At 40.2% G+C, this 13,899-nt stretch overlaps 1 protein-coding gene across 4 annotated transcripts; it reads left to right on the forward strand.

The window, feature by feature from the left end:
• Positions 1–2,204: 2,204 nt before the first annotated feature.
• On the forward strand, positions 2,205–12,338 carry si:ch211-236k19.2 (LIM/homeobox protein Lhx6). Of its 4 annotated transcripts, none has more exons than XM_037097026.1 (9): positions 2,205–2,492; positions 3,194–3,324; positions 3,984–4,115; positions 4,540–4,661; positions 6,799–7,016; positions 8,213–8,313; positions 8,485–8,580; positions 10,160–10,331; positions 11,593–12,338. In XM_037097026.1, the coding sequence occupies exons 2-9, from the start codon at positions 3,322–3,324 to the stop codon at positions 11,673–11,675; spliced, it is 927 nt and encodes a 308-aa protein (XP_036952921.1). In that variant the 5' UTR covers positions 2,205–2,492; positions 3,194–3,321; the 3' UTR covers positions 11,676–12,338. The 4 variants fall into 4 exon arrangements, with proteins under 4 accessions (XP_036952921.1, XP_036952917.1, XP_036952920.1 ...); XM_037097022.1 differs by having other exon boundaries at positions 2,207–2,492; positions 6,796–7,016; XM_037097025.1 differs by lacking the exon at positions 2,205–2,492 and adding an exon at positions 2,743–3,118 and having other exon boundaries at positions 6,796–7,016.
• Positions 12,339–13,899: the final 1,561 nt, after the last annotated feature.

Here is a 13,899-nt window from a genome sequence, read left to right on the forward strand (position 1 = left end):
TTCATGGAAACCTTTAAGTCATTTTGTCCCCGTCAAAAAGAAATGTCAGCTTATCCGGAAGACAGATTGCTTCGTACTACTTAGTTGACTTGTACAAACCAAGGACGTTATATTCACATCTGGGGACAGTGCTGGCAGTGAAACCCCGTATATATTCCTATAAAAGCTGCTCAGTGATGCATGAAGTCAAAATGGCCCGACTTCCACTGCACCACTGCACCACTGTGCGCCACAGGAAGTCATTCCTGCCTGTGGCCATCAAACTTTACAATTCCTCCCTCTGATGATGATGAGGCTGTTTATAAAAAATTAAATTAAATTAAAAAAAATAATTATTACTCATTCTCATTTCATTTATAATGCTAACTATTTCACTGTATATTGTATATATTTCCAGATTGTCTACTTTATTATTTTATCATTTTATTTTATTGTCTTTTTTACAGTTTTATTTATATCTTTATCTTTAGCTCTTGTTTCCACTCCTGCTGTATTTCTATTCTACTTTGCACACATCTGGAACAAAATCAATTTCTCCCCGGGGATTAATAAACTATTCTGATTCTGATTCTGATAAAGTTACGCTGATCTTCTGTGTTGTGCGGCTTATAGAGCGAGCGCACTAGAGACTTTGGTCAACTCAGCTGGCTAACTTCCGGTTTTGCATCGGCTAAACTGAATAGAAATAAAATTACTTGATCTTGCTTTTTTTAATAGACTTTCCAAATCTAATTGGACTAGATGATTTAACACATGAAAGTTGAATAATTCATTTCTCAGGGTCAGACACTCAACAAGCATCTTTTTACAGATGCTTCTTTCACAAAGTCAGCTTTTTAATCCAGGGGCGTAACGTTTGTCAGATAAGAACATGACTTTGGTATACTGCAAACAAAGATGTCTACCTTCCGCCCTGTCTTGATAAATAAAAAAAAGGGTTTCCTTAAAACATGACTGAAAGTCTTTATAATCATCAAATCTGAGGAACCGAACCTGAAAAAGAGTGAATTTTCATATGATAACACATGAAACATGTTCATTCTTATCTAAAGAGAGCTTTTTCCTTGTATACACATAATCTAAACGTGATATTTAGGGAACAACATGACAAAGCGTTCCAGTGGTCATACAGGAAAAGGTGTGGGCCATTAGCTGTGATTTCTCACTTTAAATTGTGATGCAGATCACGCAAGTAGTAAAAAGACAGAAGTCTAATCTCTTGAAGTTGGAGTAAGAAAACAAAAAGGCATCAAATTCTGTTAAATATTTTCATACATTTAGTGAAAAACAATCTCCAAAGCAAGTTTAGTTGAGCTTAGTTTGGCTAAGCAGCATCAGCAATACGGAAACAACACCAATCACATGTGTTGTATTAGATTTGTTATCAGCAGGTTCAAAAAAACAACCAACCAGTTTCAGCTTATGTTTCAGTCACTCCAGAGTCATCATCTGGTTCAACTGTGGAGCAGCGTCCATTAAACCAGTGAGTACCATCTCCTGTCTGAAATGTCTTTTGCTTGTTTTTTTTTCCCACCTCACTTGCTATGCAAAAGAAAATAATAATAAATACAATATTTACTGGAGTGTGAACACAACAACCGGCACTAAGTTCATTCCAAGCAGTGTTTTTGTTATGTCTGGAGTATATGAGCCACAGCAACTGTTGAGCACTGAGCCTGTTTAATCACTGATCACTGTGTTTCTGATCTGAACACATCAGCTCTCAAATCTGCAGAAACAAAACGTGATACGTCTCTTAGAAACTTTCCAGGAGTGAAGGGATCTGATGAAAGAAAAAAAAAAGAAAAAAGTTTGTCTGCTTGCTGCAACATTTTCCTATATTTCAATTAAATGTATTTAGCAGCAGCGTGGCGACACGAAGAGGTGAAGGAACGCAAAGATTGCCTCTGATCTAAAGAAATAAACTCTATATGATGGATAATTGGCACCAATCACCTCTCACCCCACATCAGCCTGCAACCAGCAGCGATGCGCCAAAGTGATCCCAGTAAAACTAACGCGTGGCCTTCAACCATCGCAGCCAGACAAAAGAGAGACGAGCAGGATGAAGATTTTTTTTTTGATTTTTTTTTTTTTTTTGTTATTCACTGATTATCCTCTGTGCAATGAATTCATGCTTTAATTCTTAAGAAGAAGAAGAAAGAAAGGGGGGAAAAAGGAGCGTACACCCCGGTCCAATGGGCAGCATCACATCCTGTGTGACTGAACTGGGTGTAAACTTCGGAGCCGAGGCGGGGAGAAAGAAACTGCAGTCTGTCTTGGGAGGTGCCACCGGGTTTTTGTTTGAAGTCCCGCACAAAGTTTGATCAAGTTGGATTATTTTTGTTTGAGGAGAAGAGGGGAGAAGAAAAAAAAAAAAGCTCGTTCAAAAAAGAGCCGTGTTCATGGGAATTACGTGGATGTTTCGCCTGTGATGCTCCGGGGAAACTTTTATCGGACGATGCTCTCGCCGCTCCGGGGAGGATTTCCATGTATGAAGTATATGTTGTTTTTAATTCCCGCAGGCCAGCGAGGCTCGTCCCGCTGCCTCCAATATTTACAGCCGCGGCTGGTAATTAACGCGATCTTGCATTCCCTGTTAATTTCGTCGAAATGAAGGACAACACGGACTCCGGATTGCCACCCAAACGCAGATTTTTTTTGGCTGTTTATGAATGCAGCTGTAATCACCCAGGGGAGCCTCAAGTACTTAAATGGGTCCATCACGAGAACGAGACAATCAAGCTCCTTTATGCGTCAAGATCAGCTGCAGTTTCTGCGCATTGTCTGTATGAATAGACCGATCTCCAATTGAGCCTCTTCACTTTGGAGATTTTTCGATTTTCGATTATACAGCTATTGAAATTAGGATGCGCCGCTTTCTTCTCTCTTAGCTTGGTGGCTCGGTTATATATATATATTTGTCCTCCTTTTTTTTTTTTTTTTCTTTTTTTTTTTTTTGATTGCCAGATGAAATTGACACTCGGGTTGCCACTTATCAAGCGAAGCATTTCAATCCGCCGCTAATTGCAGATATAGTGCCATCCTTTCTTTTCACTGCGTTGATTGCATGGGAATACTGCCTCCCGTGGCGCGCAAAGAAGAAGAATGATCGATCGTATGTAGGGTTGTTTTTTTTCTACTCTTCTTCTTCTTCTTCTTCTAATTGCATCAAAATTTCTTTTGTTGCCAGGGTTTAAATGCAGGAGAAACTCTTATTCGTTGTTTTGGACCGGATATAGTGTGGGCTGGGGCAGAGATGCGTAATGCGCAGAGCAAGCTCCATCTTCTCTCCAAATAGGCAGCGTTCAAGACCCGAAAATGGTGAGTCACAAACATCTGGACGAGTTTGCTTTGCAGCCTTTTGATTTCTTTGTCCTTTTTTCAATCTGTTTAAGGTGTCGTTTAGTCCCCCCTTTTTTTCTGTCGCCCTCTTCCCTAAACTTTACGCGCGCAGGACTTTCTGGATATGGGCCCCGTGGTTTGATCAGGAGGAGGTCAAACCTGTACCCGCAGGCTGAACGCGGCGTTTATGGTCACGGATGTCGCGTAGGGGGGGAAAAATACCACCAAAACTCTACTCTTTCACTTTTAATTTTTGAGGAGAATTTTTAAGAGTTCACACAAAGGCGAGATCCGTAGCCTGAGATAGATAATTGTGGGGTGAAATTTAAATGGTGAAGCATGTCGAACACGCGAGGATGCATGCGCAAATTGATTTAATAGTGGAATGGTGGAAATTGAATTATTAGATGTTATTATTAGATGTGATCTATGGGTTTTATTTTTTTTCACCCCCGGATGAGATCTTCACGTGGAGCTGAAATACTTCAAGGATTATTTTCTTTCAGTAACTCCGCTTTTGAAATAAGATTTAAGAAAAAAAAAACAAAAACGAACAAAAGTAAACAAACTTAAGAAATTACAAGAGACGATAAACCAGTCTCCTATTTTGATTCAAACCCTTTTTTTTATGGATGCAGTCTAAGTTGGAGGTGAAGAAGGAGTCCGGGGAGTCCAGTCCGTCGGAGGCCGCCTGTCTCTGCTCTCCTCCGGCGGCCAAGAACCAGTGCGCCAGCTGCGGCATGGAGATCCATGACCGGTACCTGCTGAAGGTGAGGAAGAAGAGAAGCAGGAGGAATGAATGAATGTCATTCCCGTTGCATGATTCAGTTTGTAGTTTTTCTTTTATCCTCTATTTTTGTCGTCGCTCTTCGAAATGATCTCAACAAAACTAAACGCAGGAAAGCGTCTCAATGTAATTCTCCAATACGTGTTATCTTCTTTCTTTCTTTCTTTCTTTCTTTCTTTCTTTCTTTCTTTCTTTCTTTCTTTCTTTCTTTCAGGCTGTATTCGGGGAAATAAATAAAACGTTTTTTCAAGTGAAATTACGTTTATAACCCGTTGTGATTGCACTGGTTGCCAGTCGCACACACACACACACACACACACACACACACACACACACACACACACACACACACACACACACACACACACCCTCTGACTGATGATTGTATTTATCTTCGGTCCTCGCAGGTGAACAACCTGAACTGGCACTTGGGCTGTCTGGAGTGTTCGGTCTGCAGAGCGTCTCTGCGCCAACACAACAGCTGCTACGTCAAAAACAAGGAAATCTACTGCAAACTGGATTATTTCAGGTAAGATCGGGGTTTATTCCTGCAGAAATACATGGGCTGTTTAATTACTAAATGATGTGTATTTCTTACCAGCTTTACTTTTTAAATGGTTGGAGATGTTCGTTTTATCAAGACAAAAACGTCGATAGATTAAATTAAAATGGATGTATTTTCATAAGAAGGCCAACACAACTACACTCACTTATAGATGCTTGTTTTTATTTTTTTTTTAAAATATGTGTTTATGCTTTTTAACGGGCCCTGATTAAATAACGACTGATCTTCTTTTGAATGGAAGACATTTGTCGATTACCGAAATTAGCCGACTGGAGTGATTTAAATCAGAGAGACGCCATGTTTTAGCTTCGAGACCAGTTCATCTTTCTGCAGATGCATTCAGGCGCCTTTCTTATTCACATGAAAAAACAAAGAAAAAAAAAACGGGGAAAAAAGGCTCGAAATAAACTCTTGTTCCTCCGCGTTTTCTCGACCCAAAATAAGCATACTTTGCCAAGTGACATTTTTTCGTTTTGTTTTAAATCTCCTATTTAATGGAGAATTAATTTCATGTGTATAATTCATGAAAACGATCTTGTCTGAAATAATGTTTCATATAGTTGAGGAGCCTTCAGAAGCCTTGCAGATGGACAAACTGTGCATCGTGACTAGTAATACTCATGCAATGTGAAGTTTTTACTTTCTACTCTGCTCCTGTTAATGAAACACGAAGGAATGGGCTTCTAGTAAACAACAGAAATTCTTGGACATGATTTGGTTTATTTTTGAGGGATGTTTTTTACAGTTTATTGATCTTTGCTCTCAAAGATAAACTGTGGACCCGTGCTCTGATATGAATTGCCTTCCCTCTCTCGGAGATATCGTTTTTCTCTTTTCAAAATGAGGCCATGCATAATGGGTCAAAATGGGCTGTTGGTCTGCGAGATCTTTTCATCAGGATACATCACAGCACACCACTTGCAAAAAACCACATTTGTTTGAAAAGAGTTTCTGCTCAGTGTCGGTGTTTCTGTCTGTTCACCGAGAGTCAGATCAGATCAATGAGCAAACTGCTTGATTATCAACCAGGAAAAGCAGCTGCTGTCCTAAACTTCCAGCTACATTTCAGTGGGCTTTGGTTCTTTTATTGAGAAAACCTGTTAACATGTATGACAATATCACAATATTATATATCAATTTTTTTGTTTATTTGTTTTTTTTTTTTTCAAAATTAAGTTTTAGGACCTTATTTTTTATTGTGCTCACATTGTATGCATCTTTTACAAAATTGTCTTTAAACAAATAACCAAAATACTTCATGACACAAAGAAACCTGGGGCCCAGATCAGGCGTTGTGTTCACTGGTGGATGGGAGGAAACATCTCCAACTAATTTCTTTTTTAAATCACAGATATGTCACCTGCGTCTCTTCAGTAAAATGTGTTCAAAATCTCTTTGGACCATCAATTTTTATACTGCAGTGGCTTTAAAGTCCAGGTAAGACGGCCAGATTTAAAAAAAAAAAAAAAAAAAAAAAAAGATGTCAATACACTCGTCAGTCACTTTCAGTCACATCACAGGGAGGACTTCAACAACAGGACTTTGTGAGATATGACTTACCTTGCAGGCTTCAAACAGTTGTTGTTACAATTGTGATGTTCTCCAACAAATATGCATAAATCAAAACAAAGATAAGGCATTAAAGGGGATTATGAGATATGAAACCCCTCCCCCCACCACCATCCCTCAGTTAAATGTTGCAGGTGAAGCAGAACTCTGAGGTGTTGGTTTAGAAACTGTGGCTGTATTTCAGTATCACGTTCAGTGTGGAGATAAAGAGAGAACGTCTGGCTCTTCTCCCAAAGCTTCCTGCCACAACACATCAGCAATAGCGTTCCTCTGCACAGATGTTACATGAAACACTGCAGACGAGAGGCCATCAGAGAGAGATGCCAATCATGTTTTTTGCTGTTCTGACTCAAATTGCTGCTTTAGTTTTTGAATGACTTAAAGGAACATTTACCGTATCTTTTGCATTGAGCTGTGTGGCTGTAACTAGAAGGGATGAATTAACAAATATTCTACAGGGTGTGGTTGGGCGAAAGACTCTGCTCACGGTCAGCCAACCTTCACCTGCCCGTCTCCTTCTCCCTCACAGTAGGTTCGGCACTAAGTGCGCCCAGTGTGGCCGGCAGGTGTACGCCAGTGACTGGGTGCGGCGGGCTCGGGGCAGCGTCTACCACCTGGCCTGTTTCGCCTGTTTCTCCTGCAAGAGGCAGCTGTCCACCGGGGAGGAGTTCGGCCTGGTGGAGGGCAGGGTGCTCTGCCGCAGCCACTACGACATCATGCTGGACAACCTCCGCAGGGCTGCAGAGAACGGTAACAGACGTTATCGAAGATGTGTTTCCTGCCCTCCCTTTAAGTCTCCTCACAGGCAGCTTTCTCCAGCACCGGATGGACACCACAGATATATTCTGTGTGAGCTTAATCCAGCTCTCTGTTGCAGTCAGGTTTACTGAGTGATGCAACAAATGTTTTTGTTGCATATACTACTGCTTATTATTCCCCAAACTCAATATTATGCATATTTTCTTCCTCTGAACTTTGGTGCTGTTTATCCATCTAGATTATTTTTGGTGCAGGTTGCTGAGTTTTGTAGATATCGTCCATGGAGATGTCCTGCCTTCTCTTGTATATATTGGAACAGCAATGTCTCTTTCCAAAAATCCTGACCTGGTCACTCAAGAGTTATCCACAGAACTCGCTCTGTGTAATTTCGCGCAAGAATTTTTGTCTTTCCGTATCCTCGCGCAGAAGGAAACGTGCGTCTGCTCATGGACAACAGGCTAGCTGACTAAGCTATTGTGTCACAGCTCAGCCGAGGTGGACGCCATTACTGATGACATCCTGTGCTGTCAGAAATGCCCACTTCCTCCTGTACTGTGATGTGTTTGGTGGGTGTAGTTGGGTAGCAAGAACATTTTTCCCAGATGAAACTGCCCACAAACACTGGTGGATTTTCCTTCTGTGACCAGGTTAGGATTTTTGGAAAGAAGCATTGGTGCTGATTTTTCAGATGTATTTGAGCACGACAAGCTGAGTGCCATCTAGTTCCATTACACTCAAGAGAAGGCAGACATCCCTGACCGCTGACACCTCCAAAACTTGAAGAAGCCAGAGAAAGAACTGTAGAAACAAACTCATCACGCTGCAGCTCAAGCAAAACTCCAATTTGTCGTCTTCCATGTGGATTCTGAATTGTGTATTTACCTTGTTATTTCCCGTGTTTTTCACTCTGATACTCTAGGGGAAGTCTCTGCTCTCTGGTGCGCTGTCAGTGAGGAAAACACGGGGCCCTAAATACAGTGTAAATACTTAGACTGTGCGGTTGTTGGCAAGAAAACATTTGAATTTGTGTTAACAGTTTGTTTGAACAAATGTGCAATTTTGTGACACAGACTTGTGCTGTAGCAGAACTGACCCATCAAACTCATAACTGCTTTGTTTTTGTGTCATTTCACAATAAAACGACTGAAATGTGAGTGAGAGCCGTTGTGATTGTGCCTTTCTTAAAGGCACAGGACTGACTCTGGAGGGAGCGCTGCCCTCCGACCAGGACTGCCAACCAAAACCAGCCAAGAGGGCGCGGACGTCGTTCACCGCTGAGCAACTGCAGGTAGATTCTGCTCTGTGTGTGTGTGTGTGTGTGTGTGTGTGTGTGTGTGTGTGTGTGTGTGTGTGTGTGTGTGTGTGTGTGTGTGTGTGTGTGTGTGAGCTCATCCTGCGGTGTCGTGGCATGTGTGTGTACGTTTGTGGGTCCTTGACTGACAGCAGTGTGTTCTTGCAGGTGATGCAGACTCAGTTCGCTCAGGACAACAACCCCGACGCTCAGACGCTACAGAAACTGGCAGAAATGACGGGACTGAGCAGACGAGTCATACAGGTAGGAAGCGATTCAAACACGCAACGGCGCTGTGATGCACGTTTAACGTTTATCACACCAGTGGTTCAACTTGTTTAATTTATTGAAATATTTGAAAATGTTGCATCTGTAGACGCTGTGTCATTGTCTACAGATGTCTGAAGTCAGTAAAGAGCAAGTTCACACAACATGCTTCTAATTACATTTTTCATGAAATATACCATATCTGTTACTCACACAGGTTTTTTTTGTTTGTTTGTTTGTTTTTTTGACACTATTTTCTCAATAAACACGACTACTACTTTTTGTTGATGTTCACATCTTTTGAATTTGTCCAGTGTTTGGACAAATAACGACCCAAACCCAGAGGATTTCCTCCAGAATTCATCACGGCATGTTGTAATAATCTCTACATCCTCATGGGTCCCAGTGTTCTTGCCTGTAAACCATTAAAATTAAGCCTGTTTTTCCTCCTGAAATTGCCTGGTTTAAAGCGAGACCAGATGAGGCAAAGTATAATTAATATGAAAAATGGCTAAAAATCTTTGTATCCCGTTAGTCAACGCATGGTCCCTTTTAGATTCACAGAGGTACAGACCCCCAGGTTGGAAACAGCTGAGAAAAATCATTTTTACTTACTCAAAATAATTTCTGTACACATTTTTTATTTATTGTTTTACCTCTGCATTGATCAATTAAAAGCGTTCTCTCTTATTCTGTCTTAAGAAAGGTCTTGCTGACTGAAATCAGTAAATAAATCAGTGCAGAGGTAAAATAATAATAATGATAATAAAAATACATCAAATAAATGGTGTGCAGGAATTAATATTTTCGTTGGAATTAAGTTTTAGAAAAGCGAGTGTTGTTGCCTTTGACTCATCGAACACTTCGAACACTTAAACCCTGACCAATGACATTCTTTTTTGGAAGCCAACACACGCCACACCAAGCTAAGACCCTGCCCACTGTTTAAGTGAGGCTTGCACACAAACAAATTGCCAATCAATACATCACCGCTCCCAGTACTTATGGATGAAATGAACTGTGACACTTGGGTGTGACCGCTCTTTGTATGCTGTTACACTAATCCAAGCAACATTTGAGCATCTCATTGGCACGTGTCTCCTTCTCTGGAAAGGGAAATAAGGTTGCACAGAGTTCACTGAATATTGATCTGCTATTTATTGTTTGTGATGCCTATGATTCACATTCTGTGCTGAGCATCGAGCTGTTTTATTTATCAACCATGATGTGGTTATAAGCTCTTTGTTTCTGTCTGCTTCACAAAAAATACCCCACAGGTTACACTGAGTAGTCCTATTGCTTATTTGTTATAAACTCATATATATATATTTTTTTTTTTTCTTGGCGAACCAAATTCAAAATGTTCATGTAATCCATGATCAATCTCTGACAATCACATCAAACACAGCTTCATTTTCCAGCTGTGAAGGGTACAATATGTATCACTTTGTGGATAGACAAACACAAACAACAGTCAGACCTTGACTTCCTTGATTTCCACACTGTTTGCAGAGGACTGTTTTTTTTTCCTACCACCTGCTCGCTACATGCTCACATCATCTGTAATATCTCCCAGGTTTGGTTTCAGAACTGCCGAGCACGACACAAAAAGCAGCCGCCGCAGAGCAGCTTCTCTCAGAGCGCTCCGCTGTCCAGGATGCCTCCGTCGCTGCCAGATGATATCCACTATTCACCGTTCAGCAGCCCCGACCGACCGCATCTACTCGCTCTACACGGGTACCTGGACAGTGAGTGTCAGGTCTTATTGTTATGTGCCTCTTTCTCTGAGACTAAAAAGTAGAATGGTACCAGTTTCCCATCAGATTGTCTCCATAATCAGATGTATTTTGATTTGATTTGATTTGTTTTGATTTGACTTGATAATCGACTGTCTCTAGATTTTTGTATACTGAATTATATCTTTACATCATACAATCTGCAGCGCCGAAACTTAAGCAGCTATTTGAGGTACTTGTACTTTACTTACGCATTTATATTTCATGGTACTTCATGATCTATGGCACATCATTTAAACAGGGGTGCTTTTTTCACACCACTACATTTATCATTTATCTGGTTGTTTTTTTTACAGATATAGCAGAGGTAGCACATCTGCTATCATTTGATACTCTAAGTACATTTTACAATAATTCTTCTGTTCTTTTACTGAAGTTATATTGTCAATAGCTGAGTTTTACTGGTAAATTAAGTAAAGGATCTGGATCCTTCCTTAATGGTTGACAATGCTGTATGTAGGCTACTGTATGTTGAAGTGCAGTGTTGCTTATTCTTGGGACTTTCATGTGCAGTAAGTAATTATACAGCGTATAAATAAGGATTAGGAAAAGGAACACAAAAAGAATGAAAATTAAACAACAAAGAAATATGAATGTTTGCTGTAAATATTGGGCATTAAAATGTATTAAAGGTATCATTTGGTCTGGAGTACTTTAACAGAAACTGTTAAGGCTGTTTGAGGCAAATGTTGTACTTAAAAAGGACGATTAATACATGTAAAAGACCGTAGAAAAATGCATGGTAAATATATCTCTTGCATACATTCATCATCTGGATGTTTTAGAGGTTTACATCCGTCACCAGAAGCATGTTTTACAACAAAATGGCAACGTTTTATTTGCCTTCATTATATAGTCAAAGATAATGTAGGGATAGTCTTCTTTTACTATGTGTAATAAGAGAGAGAGAACAAGGCAGAAATATGAATACACTTCATAAAACAAGATACACATCTAAAAATAAATCAGCTCAGACAGGTACAAACAGCGAGTATAGTAATATGAGGATTTTAATCAAGGATTTGAGGTGCCAGAGTGATTTCTGAGGTGTTTTGTGATGAGAAAAGCAAAGACGTGATATAAGACGGCATCTCCCCAGTGGGGGCTCTGCAGATAAAGACAAAGAAATGTATATTACATCTGTCAGATGGAGAAGACCACCCGGCTGCTCGTGTTGCTCCACAAACTCATGCATTTTCTCTTCTCCGTGCAGCTCATCCCTTCTCCGTCCTCGCCGCCCCGGGCCACTTGACCCATCCGTCCATCTCTTTACCGCAGCTTCCCATCAGCCGCTGACCTTCTGCATCTACTTCTCGCAGCATCACCACTCTGACGTTGTGAAAGAAAAAAATCCATCGGGACGTACTGTCAGTAATCTGCTCTGTTTGGGAGTCTAATCCCCCCCGGGGACAGCAGGGACCTTCATGATCTGTTTTCAATCAAGTCGGATTCTTTGCTGTGAGACTGAGCTGAGCTAAAAGACATCAGACTGTGGAGAAATGTCTCTCTTCCACGCCAACATGGGAGTTTTATTTTTTAATTTCTTCCTTTTTTTGTTATAATGCAAAGAAGAAGTTCCACTTTTCTTTTATTTCTTCCTATTTTTTTTTTTTTTTTGATGGGACATAAAAACATTGCATCAGGTCAGGATTTTATTTTCCTTTTGTTTACCCACTCATTTGATTATTGTTGCAATATGAGCTCTACTAAAAACAAGAAAAAAAGGAGTGTTGTAGCAGTATCACAGTAAAACCTCAGCATTTTTTTTTGTATCAGTGATGAGCACATTTGCAGCTTTACTGTTGTTTGTTGTTGTATTGTTGTCCGAAAATGGAAACTCTTATTTATTCAGAACGAAAACTTCACTTTTAAAAAAGCACTTTTAAATGTGTCTTGAAAATTGAATAATTCAGTGATTGTACATTGTAAATACTGCTACAGTTTAATAAAAATGTATCAGAGCCGTTATGAAAGTGTTGGAATAATTGAGGTTCGGGTTGGTTTAATCAGCACGAAGGAGATTTTTAAGAGACTGTGTGTGTGTGTGTGTGTGTGTGTGTGTGTGTGTGTGTGTGTGTGTGTGTGTGTGTGTGTGTGTGTGTGTGTGTGTGTGTGTGTGTGTGAGCGTGTGTGTGTGACAGATCATTATAAGAACTGTGACTGCGTCTCCACTGGAAGAACATTATATCAGGACGTTATTTTTACACTAAGAGCTTCAAAAAATCGAAAGGTCGCCAAGTACCTGCAGCAACCTGTCATTGAGAGCAATATAGCACGACAAACCTACACATCATGTCCAATTTACGCTTAACAGGAAATGTGCTCAGTCCTGCTGTGAAAGCGATTATTTGATTCGACATCTTCCCTCAAAGCACGGGCATCGATCCGGCAGTTTGTGGAGGCCTCTTAACACAGATTATCTACAGTTGTTACATTGATTGACAGCACTTAAGGGGCTCCGATGGAGAGAAAGAATGGGTCACAGAATATCATTAGATCTGGATTTTTCAACTGGATCAATGTGTGGGGTTTTCTTGGGACTTACGGCAGCGTGCCACGCCCATGCTCGCCTCGTTTCACAGTCATGACGGCAACCAGAGGGAAGGATCTCTGATGCTGGTAGAGATATATGAGAGTTTAAACAACTCTGATGATGGTTGTACCATCCAATGCTGATAAACACCAGTCTCACATATGTCCATTGGATATAAGGCTATAGCTGGCAGCCAGTTAGCTTAGCTTAGCAAAAAGATTGGAAACAGCAGGAAACAGCCAGCCTGGCTATTTGCAAAGGAAGCATTCAATGACTAAATCTACATTCCAGCATCTCCATATACCAGAAATTAAAGCAACATTATTTAGAAATTGCCGTTTTGTGCTGTTATGAATACAAATCCCAGGTCTGTAACAATTTGTCAGCCATAATTTAGGTGCTAACTACAAACAAAACTTGTCTTGTCAGAACAATGTTATGTTCTGAATTAAACCTATATGTAGTGCTGGGATCCTTCCCTCTCACTGAAGTTACATTGTTCAGAAACAAGTGACAGAGGGTGGAGTGGCTGAGGCAGAGACACCATTCATCCTATAACAAGACACTGTACCATCAACATGATTTTTGATTTTGAAGCCGTTATATTAGGGTAAAAAAAAACAAAAAAAAAACGCATTGCGTCTTATTTGCGGAAGTAGTGTATGGCACCCACAGATATGTAGCCTGTTTTCAGCCTTTTTGCCGAGATAAGCTTACAGACAGTCTTGGCTTTGTTTTTAGTGCACAGACACTAAAAGTGTGACATTGATAATCTCCTATAAGTCTCATGAAAGCGAGATGAGGCAAGAAAGTGAATCCGAAATTACTTAAAACTATTCTCTTTAGATCTGTTACTGAGTAAGAAATTTGTAGTTAAAAATGAACCTCAGTCCTCTCTGTTTTTATGCATTCTTTTTTTTTTTTAAAGGCAGATTTTCAAGCTAGTGCTGAAATTAACAGATTCTTTATTGTTGATTGACTGGCATT

Source organism: Acanthopagrus latus, chromosome 5, assembly GCF_904848185.1.
Source record: "Acanthopagrus latus isolate v.2019 chromosome 5, fAcaLat1.1, whole genome shotgun sequence".
NCBI classification, from domain to species: domain Eukaryota; kingdom Metazoa; phylum Chordata; class Actinopteri; order Spariformes; family Sparidae; genus Acanthopagrus; species Acanthopagrus latus.